The 16,505-nt window shown below is 40.8% G+C and overlaps 1 protein-coding gene across 1 annotated transcript in view; it reads left to right on the top strand.

The window, feature by feature from the left end:
- The window catches only part of ENTPD1 (ectonucleoside triphosphate diphosphohydrolase 1), a 97,923-nt gene extending 81,705 nt beyond the window's left edge, over window positions 1-16,218 (top strand). The window contains exons 7-10 of the mRNA XM_036737159.1: window positions 2,026-2,286; window positions 7,093-7,200; window positions 9,278-9,415; window positions 12,938-16,218. Coding sequence (XP_036593054.1) covers window positions 2,026-2,286; window positions 7,093-7,200; window positions 9,278-9,415; window positions 12,938-13,144 — 714 coding nt within the window. The 3' untranslated portion in view covers window positions 13,145-16,218. The remainder of the gene's footprint in view (window positions 1-2,025; window positions 2,287-7,092; window positions 7,201-9,277; window positions 9,416-12,937) is intronic.
- The last annotated feature ends 287 nt before the right edge of the window (window positions 16,219-16,505 follow it).

Genomic DNA, 16,505 nt, shown 5'->3' with positions numbered 1-16,505 from the left:
ATTGGGCCTAGAGTCAGGAAGACCTGAGTTCCAATTTGGCCTCAAAAACTTACTACCTGTGTACAGACCCTGGGCAAGCCACTTGGCCCTGCTTGCCTCAGTTTCCTCATCTGTAAAATGAGCCAGAGAAGGAAATGGAAAACCACTCCACTATCTTTGCCAAAAAATTAGCATGGACAGCATGGTCCACAGTGTCACAAAGAATAGAACATGACTGAATGACAGCAATAATAATTTGTGCTTATGGGCACAAAGAAAGGAAATGGCCAATTCCAACTGAGGCCCATCTACTTTAAATCTAGGGTCCTACCTCTCACAAAAGATCTCCAGCCATAATTTTCAAGCCCTAATCCAGGAAACTTAATTTTCAAACCATTCCCTGGGAGACTACTTCTTACTGCTATAGGACTATCAATGAAACAAGGCTGGCAAGAGGTGCTATGCTCTGAGGAGGGTCGTTGTGGCCTTTACCTGCTGTGGGTCACATGGCCAGTAAGAAGAGGGAAGAGTTGGTATGAGTTTTTGTCATCCTTTTTAGGAGTTTTTAATCTTCATTTCATAAATACAGCAAAAGGAAGATTGTTATAAAAAACCTGTTAATGAGAAACATTTTAGGAAAAGCCACAGTTTGAGTATACCACGTCCAAAATTTTAAGTTCCATGTCCAAACGATTTCTGTATTTAAAGGCACAACAAGCCAGACCCGATTGGCTGGCTCCCAATCATCCCTCTTTTCTTTTTACTACAAAGTAAAATTGGTCCCCTGCATCATCACTCTCCACAGCCTCTCTTTTCCAGGCCCTGACCCTGCTTCTTCACTTTTACCTTTAGAGCTGTGTGTACTTCCACCAAATGAACTTAGGCTCCCTCAAGTTTTAGCATCATAGCATTATCATTTTAGGGTTGGAAGGGTCCTTAAAATCCATGAAGTCCTACAGATAAAGGAATGAAGGCATCGAGGTCAGGGTGACCTTTTTAAGGTAACATAGCTAGTAAAGAGACAGCTAGGTGGCACAGTGGAGAGAGCGCTGGCCCTAGAGTCAGGAAGACTCATTTTCCTGAGTTCAAATCTGGCCTCAAATACTTAGGAGCTGTGTGTCCCTGGAGAAGTCACTTCACCAAGGACACTGACGTAAACAGCGTTAAATGTCTTGCCCAGGGTCACACAGCTAGTAAGTATCTGAGGCTAGATTTGAATTCAGGTCTTCCTGATTCCAGGCCCAGTGCTCGCTCTACTAAGAATTCTTCATAGTTATCATTTATCATAGCACAATAATATTCTGTTACAATCATACACTCTGATTTGTTCAACTATTCCCAACTGATGGATGGCCACCTTGTTTCCAGTTTTTGGTGTTGGGCTAGACCTGAGATTTCACTGGTGTGGCCAGCTCTCAGTGAGGAAACTCCCTCTATCAAAGCAGAACAGCAATTAATTGACTCCATAGTCCTCCTGCCTAGGGCTCTAAGAACTTGAATGTTGCCTGGGACCAAACAACCAGTTTGTGGTCCTTGAATAGGTCTTCCTGACACTTTGACTAGCTTTCTGTCTACTAGGCTGTGCTTTTATTCTTCGATTTTCTTGTTGCCGCAGAAAACAAAAACAAAAAACAAAGCTGTAACAGTTTAGCATTCTTATATACTTATGTTCCATTTTTATATTCTGGTTATGTGTGTACACATATCTCCCTTACTAGATTCTAAGGCCTTTCAAGGCAGAAACTCTGTCTTACTCATCTTTGAATCTCAGAAGCCCTACTATGTGCATATTAAGCACCTACTAAGTGCTTAATATGTTTGAATGGATAAGTGAATGTATTATACCAGTGAATATATTATATCAATGAATGAATATATTATGCCAATTCTGCTTAATCAGGGTGTAAGGAGCAAGGAGGGCATTAAAACAGCCCTAAGACCTGATGCTACAAAAATAAACCTAAGATATATGTTGTGAGATCGTGTCGTGGCTCCTTCCCTTCCCATGGCCCTGCACGTCATGGATTTCCGTATTTTCTGACGTAGGATGCAGAGAATGGACTCCTAAGGGATCCGTGCTTCCACCCAGGCTATGAAAAGGATGTGAACATGAGTGAGTTCTTCAACACACCCTGCATCAAAAAGGATGAGAAATCATTTCCATTTCACAGACTTCAAATACAGGGTACTGGAAACTACTCGGCATGCCTGCATGGTGTTCAGAAGATCTTCAACACCACCTATTGTCCTTACTCTAAGTGTTCTTTCAATGGAGTTTTCCTACCATTGTTACAAGGAGATTTTGGGGTAAGTAGAGGAAATGATTTGCCATTTCAGATCTCAGTTCTTAAGCAGGTGGAAATGAATGCCATGACTGAATGCTTTTCCTGAGATGAGATACCTGGTGATCACCGACTTTGAAAGTCCCAAGAAGATTTTCTTTCAATTCAACATTGGGCAGGAGATATTTGGTCATGGTCTGGGTTAAGGCTGATTTTCCTCATTGTGTGGAATATAATTAGGAGCTCTACATTTCATGGATTCATAGCCTTTTAGACTAAAAGGTAGCAATCTTTCCCTTGTTGAGGATAAACAATTGATTGGCATTCAGTTGGTGACCTCATGTTTGCTGATCATTCTTAGTGGCAGTGATAGGAAGCCAGACCTCGCTGCTGTAGTAGTTTTGATGGGATAGCCTCCAGGGAACAAGAAAACAGCACCCCTTGAGATCACACCCCTTCCTACTTACCCAGGAAACTGATTACCAAGAATGTGGTAAGTCAGCATTTTTTTAAGTGCTTGTTATGTGTTAGGAACTGGGCTAAATGGTAAAGATATAAATACAAGCAAAAAGACAGTCCTTGCATTCTAATGGAGGAAGATGACACATAAAAAGGAGATGCCTAGAAGGGACAGGAAGAGAAGAAGTTACTTGCCTTGGGAGAGGAAATGAAAGTTTATGGCTCTGATGAAAGAAAGATTGAGAAGGGAGGATTGGCATCATTCTCTCATGCCACCTGTTTTCGTTTAGGATTAGGACGTGTTGGTAGGCAATCGTTTTTGCTGGTACGGGTCTCCTGGCTCTCTTAAATGACCCCAAAGGAGGAGGAGAAAGAAAGCACTTCTGGTCAGCCTTCAAATAGAATATTGCAATAAAAAGCGTAGCCCAGAAACAGTAGATTCCCTCAATGGTTTTGCCATCACTTTAGTTATTACCACCTTTAGGGCTTCCTTTCCAAGGTTTCACAGTCTTTCTCCATGTTTCTGTAGTGGCCTTTCTGAGCAAATAATCATCCAATCCACTGGTTAGAATGTACTATTTTACCATACTCTGATAAAACCTTGGGGTGCAGTTTGTATACCTAATACAAAAGCACAAGGTTAGTCTCACATTACTCTCCTTGGCTTGACCCAGGTTTACACGGATCGGGATTCCAGAGACATTTCTCATTTCTTGTGCTTGATTTCTCCTCTCAGGTTCAATGTCAGAGCCATTTGTTTCAGCTTCTAAGGTCACCATAAAAGCCAGACCCCAGGTTCATGCTCAGGCCTAGGTTGAAACTTCGCATCCCCTAGTTATCCAAACACTGTCTCAGTAGTTCCTAATGATTCAGCCTATGTCCCTGAATCAGACTCTCTCTTCACTGAGCATAAAGCCCATTAAACCACCCCAGCTTTAAAAGCATTTTCCTCCTCCCCATCCCAAAAGTTTCTCAAAATAGCTATAATTTCTTCACAACTCTCCCCTCCCTACCCACTGTGGCAGTATCATCAATCTAGTTTACATTCTTTTACCCTGCTCTCCTCCCATCCCAGTATCTTTTCCTAGCGTTTCAGCGCCAGCATCAACATAATCCTTAGCATCTCCAAAGTCCAGCTACATTCAAATTATTCCAGGCCCCACCAGCCTGAGGTTTCTTAATCCACATGTGATTTTACAGTCCCAGATTTTTTTTTTTGCCACAGTTGTGTTTGGGACTTATGACCTCATTCTCCAGATGTAAATAGAGTCTCAAAGGCTGTCACTGTTCCTGTCATTTTGATTAAATTGTTCTCGTGGGCTGTTGGACTGAATCCCATTTTGTGGGCAAATTAGAAACATCTCAAGAAGGGAGGGAATAAGTGTTTGAGCATCTGCAGGGATGAGATAATGAGATAATTTTAAAATTATTTTTAATGACATCTGTGGATACTATGTTAACAGCACAACTAGGAAAGCAGAATTGACTAGAACATTGTGAGGAGGGATAAATCAAAAATCAAATTCAAAGACTTCTTAATGAGATTTATTAGAATGATGAACAATGTTCCATAAGGAAATTGGGGAAACCACCATCATTTATTTAGACTATGTAAAACCAAACGAGGCAGATTTCTAAAGAATATACTCAAAGGTATATAGGCTCCTAGCCTAGGGAAAAAGAAATTGGGTATCTCATCCAGTTCCTAGGATTCTGGATTTAGGCATGGTTTCAAAATGTCAGAGTAAGAAACTAGAAGCTATTTCTAGAGAAGCAGGGTGGGAGAGGAGGAGGAAAAAGAAAGCAAAGAGGGAGTGTGGCAGGGGTGGGGGGGAGAGAAGCCATCCACTTCCCCCAAAATGGGTGAGTAGGAGAGATTTCTATAGATGAATAAATGCATCTACCATATCTCAAGGAGTATTATTCTGGATCTGTGGTTTGAGAATTTCAGATTTCAGTGGGTTATTTTGAACTGGAACTTTCCTAGTACCACCAAACAATTCCTTTTAGGCAGATTGGGATGACCCCCGGATTCTGTGTTTGTTTTTTAAACTATGGAAACCTGGCAACCAATTTATCTAAGAATGATTAGGCTCTGAGATTTATCCAAGAATGATCAGACTCTGAGAAGACTGGTTTTTACTACCTAAACTCATACGAGCCTGGTTAGCACCAAAAAACCAATTTGTTAAGTCACAGAGAGAAATATGCCCAGTAGACAGGTAGTCACGTTAATAGTCAAGTTTATCCTCTTGCCGGTAGGAAAGTCTATGTGGATTTAACCAAGAATGTTTCTTGGTCAATAAGGAATCACAAATATGATAGCTTGGATTGAAAGGTGTTTATGGATTAGTAGGAAAGAGTTGGACGTAGAGTCAGCAGAGACTCGATTTCCAATCTGTCTCTGACACTGATTAGTGACCCGGGGTCAAGTCAATTAATCTCATTGCATGGAATCTATAGAATGTGTAGAATGAGGATAATATGGTTATATTACTTATTCTCCACCTCTCTCTTTTTTCTCCTCTAGACTCTATGAAGACATCCAGTCTTCTCTTTGTACTTGTCATTACACATCATTTCAACATATTTTCACAGCAGGTTACAACTTCCAAGTTTGCAATTAATTAAGAATCATGTTGGGGTTATAGATGCCTTTGTGGGGGGGCATCTTCATTACAACTTCTTCATTTACAACTAGGACACTGTTTCCTAAATTATACTTTGAGCAATTTGAATAGGAGTTTGATGAGAATTTGGGCTTTAGTATTATTTCTCCTCTGAAATATTAAATGGAATTATGCATGTATCAAAAACATTCCTTTGTAATCTTTCAATATGAACATTGGCTTAATTATTTCTATTTTGTTCTGAAATTTCCCCAAGTCTCCTTTATCCCAGGGAAATCCCATACCCCCAGAGCTCCCGGAGTTGCCTGTATAGCTTCTGCCAAAACATTTCAAGCTGTCCAGGGTTCAGTTAAAGAAGGCAACTCTTTCCTTAGCTGGTGTCTTCTTCTTCTTCCCTTGTGTAAAGAAACTACTAACAGTAATAGCTAGTCTTTGCATAGTGCTTTAATGCTTTTGAATCACTTTACAAATATTATCTCATTTTAAACCTCACAACAATCATGGAAGCTATGTGCTACTATTATCCTCATTTTACAGAAAGGAAATGAAGGTAGATAGAAGTCAAGTGGCTTGCCCAGGGTCACCCAGCTAGCAAGTGTCTGAGGCTGGATCTGAACTCAGGTCCTCCTGATTCCAGCTTCAGCTTCCAATGCAGTCCACCTCCACTTTAGGCAGGAAAGCACTTGTAGCTATACTTAAGACCTAATCCCACCTATGAATTTTTTTTAACTCAATATCTACTATGACTGGACCAGACAGCTATTAGGGTCCAATTAAATGTCCCAGCCCATCTTGCTGGTTCTATATAATTCTACTCCTGGATGGAAAGTATTTTCTTAGCTTATTTCACTACTAGCAAGGAACTCTTTCTCAGCTATTCTTAGCTAAACTTTGTACTCGTGACCCAGGGCCTAACACAGAGCTCTGCACACAGTAGGCACCACCAGTTTCCTTCAAAGTACAGTTTAGGAACCAACTTCTGCAGGAGATCATTCCTTATTCTGTCCAATCTGGCCCCCAATTATTTTCACTTTCTCTCTCTTAAAATTACTTTGTATTTACTTGTGTAACATCCTCCAACCAAATGCGAGATGTTTGAGAACAGGGACTCTCTTTTCTAGCCTTTACATGGCAAGACATGAACACAGTGCCTTCCACACAGTAGGAGATCAATATTTGTTGAAGTAAATTGAATCAAATGTTCATTCAATACAAACTGTTCGCCAGGTCCTGACTGCTGACTCAATTCTTATCCCACTCAAGACAATTTTATTTATTTATTTTTCTTTTTTTCCCTGACAATTTTAAAATGCCATATCTACATTATACACACAGTAATTACCACATATAGCTCACAGAGAAATGATCGTTTCATCATATTTTGCCTCTTAAATTTTGGTGGTCTGTATCACTTTGGAGGCCTGTAGCTTTTTGTTCACTAAATAAAGTCTTTGGGATTTCTTGCCAATAGGAGGTTTTATAATACTATTCACTAAGCCTTCACTTTTTTGCCCTAGGGGGACACTGCTCTTTTGAGGAACACAGGAAATAAGACTTGATGCCCTTTGACTTTCTCAAATTTTGGATTAGGCCTCCTAGGCGTGAGAATTTTTCTTTGCTGGGCATGTTAGATTATATTAATCCTCTCTCTCTCTCTCTCTCTCTCTCTCTCTCTCTCTCTCTCTCTCTCTCTCTCTCTCTTTCTCTCTTTCTCTCTCCCCCCACCCACCCCCTCCCCCCAGGCCTTTTCTGCTTTTTACTTTGTGATGAACTTCCTGAACTTGACAAATTCCTCTCTGGAAGGAGCAATTACCAAAATGGAAACTTTCTGCTCCCGACCCTGGGATGAGGTAAGTGAGATATTCCTGTATCGCAGTAAGATTCACAAAGCACTTTATACATATTATGTCATTTGGTCTTCACAACAACTCCATGAGATGGTATAGGTATCATTATTCTCATTTTACAGATGGGGAAACTGAGACAGGTTAAGTGACTTGCCCAGGGTCTCACAGCTAGTAATAATGATTTTATAGATGATCTAGGCAATTAGATGACCATTTCATAGTCACAGAATATTAGAGCTAGAAGGAAACTCTGACATCCTCTAGTCCAGGGGTCAGCAAACTACAGCCAAGCAGCTGCTGATTTTTACATTTTTAAATACAATCAAACTTTATTTAAAAATGTAAGAAAGCTTGAGCTAGAGTCAGCATACCTTCCCCCGACACATACAGAGTGCCCCCCCAGTACTTCAAGAACTAGCTGTTCTGGAGAGCTAATTTCGTAGTTCACGTTAAGAAAAAAGGATACCTGGGGCCTAGCCCTGACAGATTATAGAAGAGACCCCATCTACAAGGGCTAAAGCAGCTGTTGTGAATATCAAAGGAAAGTAGGTAGTAGACCAAAAGTAAACTATGTTTTAATTGCTAACCTCCTGGGAGCTGGGCATAGGGCTTTTGTCCTTCCATGGATGAAAGAGTTTGCAGCTTTCACCTTTTCTGTTAAGGATGGAATTTGGAATATGGAATTTGGACTTATTGGCTCACTCTATAGCAGGGGTTCCCAGCCTATTTTGGTTCCTGTGCTCTTCAGATTTGAGTAAATGTTCTTGTAATCCCCATGCAATATGAGTGGAAATAAATTTTGGAGTTTACCATGCACGTGCATATAATAAATAAAATCATTAATTTCAGTAGGATAATATATTTATCAATTATCCCTTGCACCCACTTAATAGGCTTCTTGTACCCCATGAAGTACACGTACTTCAGTTTGGGAGCCCCCGATCTAGGGACAGCACTAGAATATCTGGGAAATAGAGGAAAACATAGATGAGCAAAGTCTGTTGAAAATAAAAACATCTCACTTTCCAACCTTTTCCCTCACTAGACTTTCTACTAGAGTTGCCAAAGTGTGGCAAAGTTGAATTTGGGTTTGACCTGCTTTGATATCACATTGAACTGGGTCAGGATTCTTTCATCCTGGGAATTCCAGCTCCCTGTCCTTCTGGAGAGGTGAATAGCGATGAGCCTGCCAACACCCCACGCAATCAACTCTCAGCTCTGCACACGTGTTAATTGTCTGTGCCTTTGGCTTCTCTTAATCCTGATGGCTCCTTTTCTTTTGGTCATTTCCATGCCTGATAAATCCTTTCCTTAATAATACTGGTAGGTAAAGGAAATCAAAGTGTGGGGGGGTGGGTAATGACAAATTTTATTTTGCTACTTTTTAACACCTTTAACAAAAAAAGTCTAGTGAAAGAAGAGGTTAAAAAGTGAGTTTGCACTTTCAGTTGACTCCATTGATCCATGCTCTCCTTTGTCCTACACAATTTAGTATGTAGTAAGGTGAGGCGATAATTCTAGACTCCACAAAGAGATATCCTCAATAGACGGGGCCCGAGGTATGTATTCTTCTACCAAAGGAAAAATGGTCTCACTTCCACTTCTTACTGAGATAGGGCCATAGATTTAGAGCTGAAAGAAACCTTTAGACCTAGTTTATGGGTTCTTAACTTGGGGGGCCCCAGACCTCAAAGGGTCTGTGGGTAGATTTCAGGGTCGTTTATCAACTTGGATGGGAATTTTTTTTTATTTCAATATAATTGCTTTCCTTTGCAGTCCTTATATTTATTTAACACATTTAAAAGCATTATTCTGAGGAAAGGGTCCATAGACTCCACCAGGCTGCCAAAGGGGTCTATGGTACAAAACTGGTTATGAATCCTTGACCTAGTCTAGATCACCCTCTGTAGCTCAGCCTTCTGCCCTTCTCAAAGCTGGGTTTAGGGCCTTTCACCCTCCTTCATTTGGATACTGCAGTCCCAACTACCTAACCCTTGATCAGCACTAGAATTGGAAACTAGTTCTCTTGACAGGTATATCTTGTAGTCAAAGTTAAAAATCTCCTTTTTTTCCTTCAAAGGTGAAAGCACAATTTCCTGACATCAAAGTGAAGTACCTCAGTGAATACTGCTTCTCTGGGACCTACATTCTTGCCCTCCTGCAGCTAGGATATGGATTCACTGGGAATAACTGGAAGCATATCCAGTTTATGGGCAAGGTAACCACTGTGTGTGTGTGTGTGTATATATATATATATATATATATATATATATATATATATGGGGAGAGAGAGACTGGGGGAAGGTATGCTACAGTCAGGATCCCAGGGGTGTGAAAGTGGATGTGTTTTTTGAGCATCACCTTCACGATGGTTTGGCCCATTCTATTTAACTGCCTTTTTTTCCTATTTGGCTGTGTGGTTTTTTTTTAATCTGAGTAAGTGTGCGTGTGTGTGTGTGTGTGTGTGTGTGTGTGTGTGTGTGTGTGTGTGTGTGTGTGTGTAAAAAACTCTTCCTAGGTTTTCCCTCCCACAATCTGTCTGTATTGTGACCTGAGTAGGGGATACACTGGGGATACAAAAAGAGAAAAAAGAAAGTAGCAACCCTCAAGGAAGTTACAATCTAATGGGACAAGGAAAGTAATAAACACTTATTAAGGTCCTATGTACCACGTGCCAGGCATCCAGAAGTACTTTCCAAATATTACCTCATTTGATCTTCATAACAACCCTGGGACATAGGTGATGTTATTATCCTCATTTTACAGTTGAGGAAAACTGAGGCAGAAGGAGGTTAAGTGATTTATTTGCCCTGGGTCAGACAATAAGTATCTGAGGCTGGATTTAAACTCAGGTCTTCCCAGCTCCAGGTCCAGGTCTCTGTGCACTATGGTACCACCTAGTTGCCATCTTCCCTTTGTCAAATGCTTTATGGTTCTGTAAAAGCACTTTCAGAATCACATTTGGGGCTTACAGTAAGCCTATGAAGTAGGTAAGGCATGGATGATTATTTTCATTTTATAGATTAGAAAACCAGTTATAGCTTGGTAGCATTAGGACTTGAAACTAGGTCTCCTGATTCCCAATCCTCAGGTTTTGCCGCCTTATTGTTCCCTGCACAAGAGAGTCCACCTCCCACCTCCGTGCCTCGAATGTACACCCTCATCCCCTCCACCTTTTAGAATTTCTTTTTGCTGTTCATTCTATAAGTCGTGTCCAGCTCTTTGTGACCCCATGAACCACATAGCACACCAGGCCCTTAGATCCTCCACTGTCTCCGCAAGTCTGCCCAAGCTCATGTTCGTCGTTTGCATGACACTCTATCATCTCATTCTCTGCTGTCCCTTTGTCCTTTTGTCTTCAGTCTTTCCTAACATCAGGGTCTTTTTTTTAATGAGTCCCATCTTCTTCTTGTGTGGCCAAAGTATTTAAGCTTTGGTTTCAGATTGACCTTCCACTGAATAGCCCGAATTAATTTAAGTAAATTAGCAACAGGGGACTAGAAAGTAAGCATTAGGTCAATAGACTGATTTGATCTCCTTGCTGTTCAAGGGACTCTCAAGTTTTCTCCAGTTTCCTTCAAAACTTAGCTCAAGTGGCCCTTCCAACAGGAATTCTCCTTAAGATCCTCCTCTAAGTTGCTAGCGCCCTTTTCGTTTTTCTATGTCCATGTTGCTCCCCGATGGAATGTAAGCTCCTTGAAGAGAATACAGGAAGTATTCTACTTCTGCCTTTGTATCTTCAATCTTACACACAGTAGGAGGATCTCAGTAAATATTTTGTTGAATGAATTGTCACAATGCCTTTTAGCAATACTGCTTTCCAAATTAGCCAATGCAGTTGTTCATGGAAAAGTGCAGCTTTTAAGAGGCAGACACATTATCCAAGATAAAAATTAAAGCCAAATAACAAATGCTGGAAAGAAATTCTTTGCTTGAGATGCTCAGTTGTTGCTTAAGATTGGTTGCTGTTCTGTTTTGTTTTGTTGGTGGGAGGGACAGGAGAAACAAAAATTCTTTATATAAATAATTACTTAAGAGCTAAAAATGAATAGTCACTTGATCACAGGAATATTGAAGGTTTGATGGCTGACTCACAGAGGGTTTGATAGCTCTGTTACTTCTGGGCACACTGACTGTATCTAAAATCTGCAAACATCTGGGGAAAAGTCTTTTGTTCTTTCACAGAGACACATATCCTTCTCCCCTTTGGCTGTTGTCCTGACTTTGATTATGTTGCTATCACAAACTCTATCCTTAGATACAATATACCATCCCATCCTCATTTGTCCTTTCAACACCCCTAGAATGAGGCTGAGTGTACTTCCTCAAAAGACTGTAAACTGGTTGTCCAAGGGTTGGCAAGTCTTCATCTAACTTACATTAGGCACTAGATGGTCACAAGTAAATGTCCAGGACTACCAGGGTTCATGAGGGGGCCAGTTACTCAACAAGCATTTGTTAAGTGCTTACTAGGTGCCTTACTAAGTGCTTACTAGGCATTGTGCTAAGTGTTGGGAATACAAATATAAGTAGAAAGAAAGACAGCCCCTGCCCTCAAGGAGCATACTTTTTTTAAATGGAGGAGACCAACACGTTGTTGTGTTTTTGTCCTGCATTCTCCAAGAGGACCATGACATCAGGGAAATGATGACATGACTTGCAGTTGACTTTGATTTGAGTGAGGGAGGACTATGCAAGGTCACCAGCCTCACTTGCTCCTCCAGAGTCATCTGGGTCCAGTGGCCTGATATTCACCAGGATGACTGGACATGGCCCAGGATGCATTGGGAGACCCTGGCCCTTTCTGGCTAAGGTCTTTTCTGGTTCGCACTTTGAGTGAGGTAAGGCCCATTCAGTGAATAGGCCTCTTTAAGAAGTTAATCAAGGGATGGCCCCTTAGAAAAAAAATCAAACTGGGAGGAGAAGACCCTCAGGGTTCCTGGAGGAAAGAGAAACAGTTACTATTTAGTATTTACATTCACTCTGTGCTAGGAGGGTAGGGACTTATTGTTCAGTCTAAGAGCTCCAGAATGAATTGGGTTTAAGACTTGAGAAAGAAATCTAGCCAGTAAACCCAAAGTTGAGGAGGCAGCTTTCAGTCATCTAAATGTACCTTCCTTTGGGCAGAGCAGGAAGAGGGAGACCGAGCGGGAGAGAGAGGGGAAAGCGGAGAGGGGAAAGCGAAGAGGGAGATGCCAACACATAAAAGGAAGCTGGAAAAGGAGGAGTTGGGGAGTTAGGGAATGGGGAGGACATAGAAGAAAAAGTCTGTAATGCAGCTTGAAGAGGGATGCAGAGGCCATGCACCCCAAGCCAAGAATATAAGTTTGGATTTTGATCTCCATTAACCTGAGAAACTAAGGAGAAAGTCAGTATTCTAAATTGCTACTCAGACTCACTAGGGTCATTAAGTCCTAATCCTTACTTTCTAATCCCCTGTTGCTAATTTACTTGCTTTAAATCAATGTAGACAGTTCAAGTATAAAATTCATAAGCTTGGAAAATATTACTATCACCATGTTTCCTAAACCATCTCTTCCTTAGGGCACATTGATGCATACAGTAGTTATTTAATAAATGCTTATTGAATAGATGAATGAATGGCCTATGGCTAAGTATAAATATGGATAAGATTGTTGAATGATCAGTACAGGTTGGTGGTGTTTTGTTGTTTTTAAATCAAACCCTGAATAACAAAATTTCCATCCTGCCCAACCCCTCCCCCTCCTTCTGTCTCCAGATTAGTGGAAGTGATGCCGGATGGACTTTGGGTTACATGCTGAACTTGACCAACATGATCCCAGCAGAGCAGCCTTTGTATCCGCCTCTCTCCCATTCGACGTATGTCTTCCTCATGGTCCTCTTCTCATTGGTCCTGGCAGCTGTGTTCTTCATTGGTTGGCTTATCTTTCGAAAGCCTTCATGCCTTCAGAAAGGAGCCGTATAGCAAGTCGGCCTGAGCTCTGCTGGGTAGAGTATGGAAGAAACACTTACAGGGAGGACTTTTCTCCCTCCTGCAATTTCATGCTGCACTCCTTCTTGGGGGTCAGTCTTTACCAGCACAAAGCTTCCCTTGACTTCTGCTGCACAATTTTTCTCAGGAGGCTATCTTGCTATCCGTGTCCCATGCTTCAGGGCAGAAATCCAGCATCTCCTTGTCATTCTTTCTTATTCACCTTCTTTGTCCTGTGTGTTTTATGCTTTTGTGGGTCACAAGCATTCACCATTTTTTCAGAACCTCACTTTATTGTATTGCATTCATTTGGAAGAGAAGAGATGATGAAGCTACAAATCAGCAACAATTACTGGTGAAGGCCAGCGGGATACATGGGGAGGCTGAAGTGGCTGGACAATATCTCATCTCAGCAGTTGTTTGAGTTCCTTGGGATTTCCTTCTATTCTCCTGCCTCCCATTTATGAAGAGCAAATGGTGCCTTTGTATGGAGCAGAGTCCAGTGGGCTCTGTAGGAAAGGTCCTTAGACTAGGCCAACATTGGCTAGGGCCAAAGAGTGTCGTGCAGTCATCCTCTGTGGTAGTACAATGCTTACCTCAGTACCATACTGTATCATCGCTGGGATGTGAGCTCCTGGGGGCAGCCCCATCTCTGCCAGTGCAGAGTTTGTTCTTAGAGCTGCTAAACATGCAGACATACCAATCCTAGGACACGTATCATGGTGTGTGTGTGTGTGTGTGTGTATGTCAAGATTAAAGATATCTTTTCAACTCAGGGTTGGGAGTAGTACATCTTAACGCTGTACCAGGCCTTAGCAAGGGGAGAGTCATACTAGCTTTGGATCAAAGTGGAAAAACCTATCTATCAGTTGCAGAGCAGAGATTCTCAGACTTTTTCATCTCTGGACTCTTGTACACTCTTTAAAATTATTGAGAACCATGCCCCTCCCCCAAAGCCTTTTTGTTTGTGTGGGTTGAATCTGCTAATGTTTACCATATTAGAAATTAAAATGTCTATTATTATAAATATAGTTTTGACCTCCCAGACTCCTTGGGGGTCCCCAGACCATACTTTGAGAATTTGCTGCTGTGGAGCAACAGGTCATTAGGTTGTCATGACAATCTGCAATAAGGTTAATTAACATGCTTCAGGAAACAGTGATGCAACCCCTGCCTTTGGACCTATTTCCCTTTGTGGGAGGTGCATGTGCTGTCGTTAATTTTGGGTGGGGTGGGGGAAGGGAGGAGGGTAAAGAGTCCCTGTGCCACCTACCTCCACGACCTGTTACAAGCGTTGCCTCATAGTGCATGATTTTGACCTTGTTCCAAGATCTCTGACTTCTCCTTCAGTGGGTTCATCATTGAGTAGGCGTCCTCTTTTCCCCAAGAACAACAGATCTGCTTTTCAACATGTCCAAAGGGTGTGAACCTATGAGGAGGGAACCACCTTCTCTTCTATAGTTATCCCCAGCTGAATCTCCTTGACCTCGAGCAGGAGTCAGACGCCAAATCTGGACAATTTAATCCTCTCTTATGACAAAGCAATTAATCAGTGATGAGAATACTGCTCATTCCTGTTGGCCTTTTTCCCCAAATCTTCTGAGCAAAAACTGAGTCCTCTGGGATCACGGAGTTCAATTATGAAAAACACACAAACGTTCATTCCAAGCCTGTGAGACAACAGTTCCTTATGTTAATGTCATGCTTTATTACCATAAAGTACAGTATTATCTTATTTGAGCTCCATTACAACTTTGTGCAGGTATTATTTGTCCCATATTACAGATGAAAAACTAAAGCTCAGAGAGTTTAAATGCACCAAGGTCACACAGCTAACTTGGGGCAAAACTGGAATTCAAATCCAGGTCTTCTGACTCCAGATCTAGTGCTCTTCTGTTCTATCCCACTCATTCTACAGGGGAATAGTGTGTATCTGCCACCTCTAAACAGTATTTGATAATGACAGTGAGAAAAAAATTGAGAGACTAAATAAACGCTTCTTAGCATCTCACTTCTAAGTCCCTCGACCAACTCAGTGCATTCCAAAGTCAATTTCTGACAACAGTGAGCTTCATCACACTTTTTGGTTACCAAGAAATTCAGAAGACAAGTTCCTAGTCTCCACAAATCTCAGAAAAATGATGGAAGGAATTAAGTCAAGGCCCTTCTCAGTCCATGTACCAAGCCAAAATCAGGTTAACATACAGGGTTAGGTCAGGGTAGATAAATCTTTTGATATCAGACTTCTATCATCATTGGTTACAGCTAGTTCCAATTCTTTCTAGAACCTTCAGTCAAGAGAATGCTCTGTGATTTGGCAATCCCATTCCTTAAGACAGGGTAGAGAGTGAAGATGGGAGGGAGGAGTGTGTGAGTGGCATTTTTTTTCCATTATGGACCACAAAAGAAAAATCATAGGGATCTATATACCACCATAAAACCATATAATTAGTGTAGGGTGTTTTTTTTCTTCAGAGAAATAGAAAAGAATTCAATTGATATGCTTTTAATATTGAAAATAGAATATACACAGAAATTTGTTAATAATAGAATGAATAATAAAAAGTATACATGATTTCCATATTGTGGTTTTTGAGAAAACTAGCCTAGGAATGGCAAAGAGAGTTAAGAGATATTCAAGGCAAGAAAAGACCGAGTAATACAACTGGAGTGGACAGAAAACATTTCTTTTCCCCCACTTCCCCTAGTGGTGGGAGACACTTAAAGCCATATTTTATTTTTGCAATCACAAGTACTGTGATGTAGTTTCCATTGGACATTTATTGCATTTGAGTTTTGAAGTAATTTTTCATTAGGATTTCAACATTTCAGTTAAGAGTTTTTGTTTAATATTCAGGTTTTGCTGCCTTTTAAGTGAGGATAAGTATCAGTTATTTGGTATCAATACCTGAACAATCTGGCAAACTCAGGAATATATACATATATTATATATATATAACATATATAATATATATACATATGTATATGTATATACATGCACACACATATATAGTAATCTTAATTCTGAAATAAGACAAAGAAAATGGATTTTAGCTTTTTAATAATCAAGACAACTACTTAAATTGTAAGTAAAAATTAAACTGATGAACAATTGTTCAGTTCAGTAACTATATATATTAAGCACCTGCTGTGCTCAAAGCACTGTGTTAGGCATGGGGTGGGGTGGGGGGACGGGGCAAAGACAAAAAATGAAAAAGTCTGCAACCTCAAAGAATTTCTATTCTACTAGACAAGGAGAGACAGGGAAAGGAAAATGCACTGTCTTCTTAGAGCAAAATACGTAAAATAATGAAATTATAGTCTCTTAAATGTCATTCGCAGCTAGCTTAAATAC

Source organism: Trichosurus vulpecula, chromosome 8, assembly GCF_011100635.1.
Source record: "Trichosurus vulpecula isolate mTriVul1 chromosome 8, mTriVul1.pri, whole genome shotgun sequence".
NCBI classification, from domain to species: domain Eukaryota; kingdom Metazoa; phylum Chordata; class Mammalia; order Diprotodontia; family Phalangeridae; genus Trichosurus; species Trichosurus vulpecula.
Note: the sequence above shows the minus strand (reverse complement) of the source record. Positions and strands in the feature narration are given on the sequence as shown.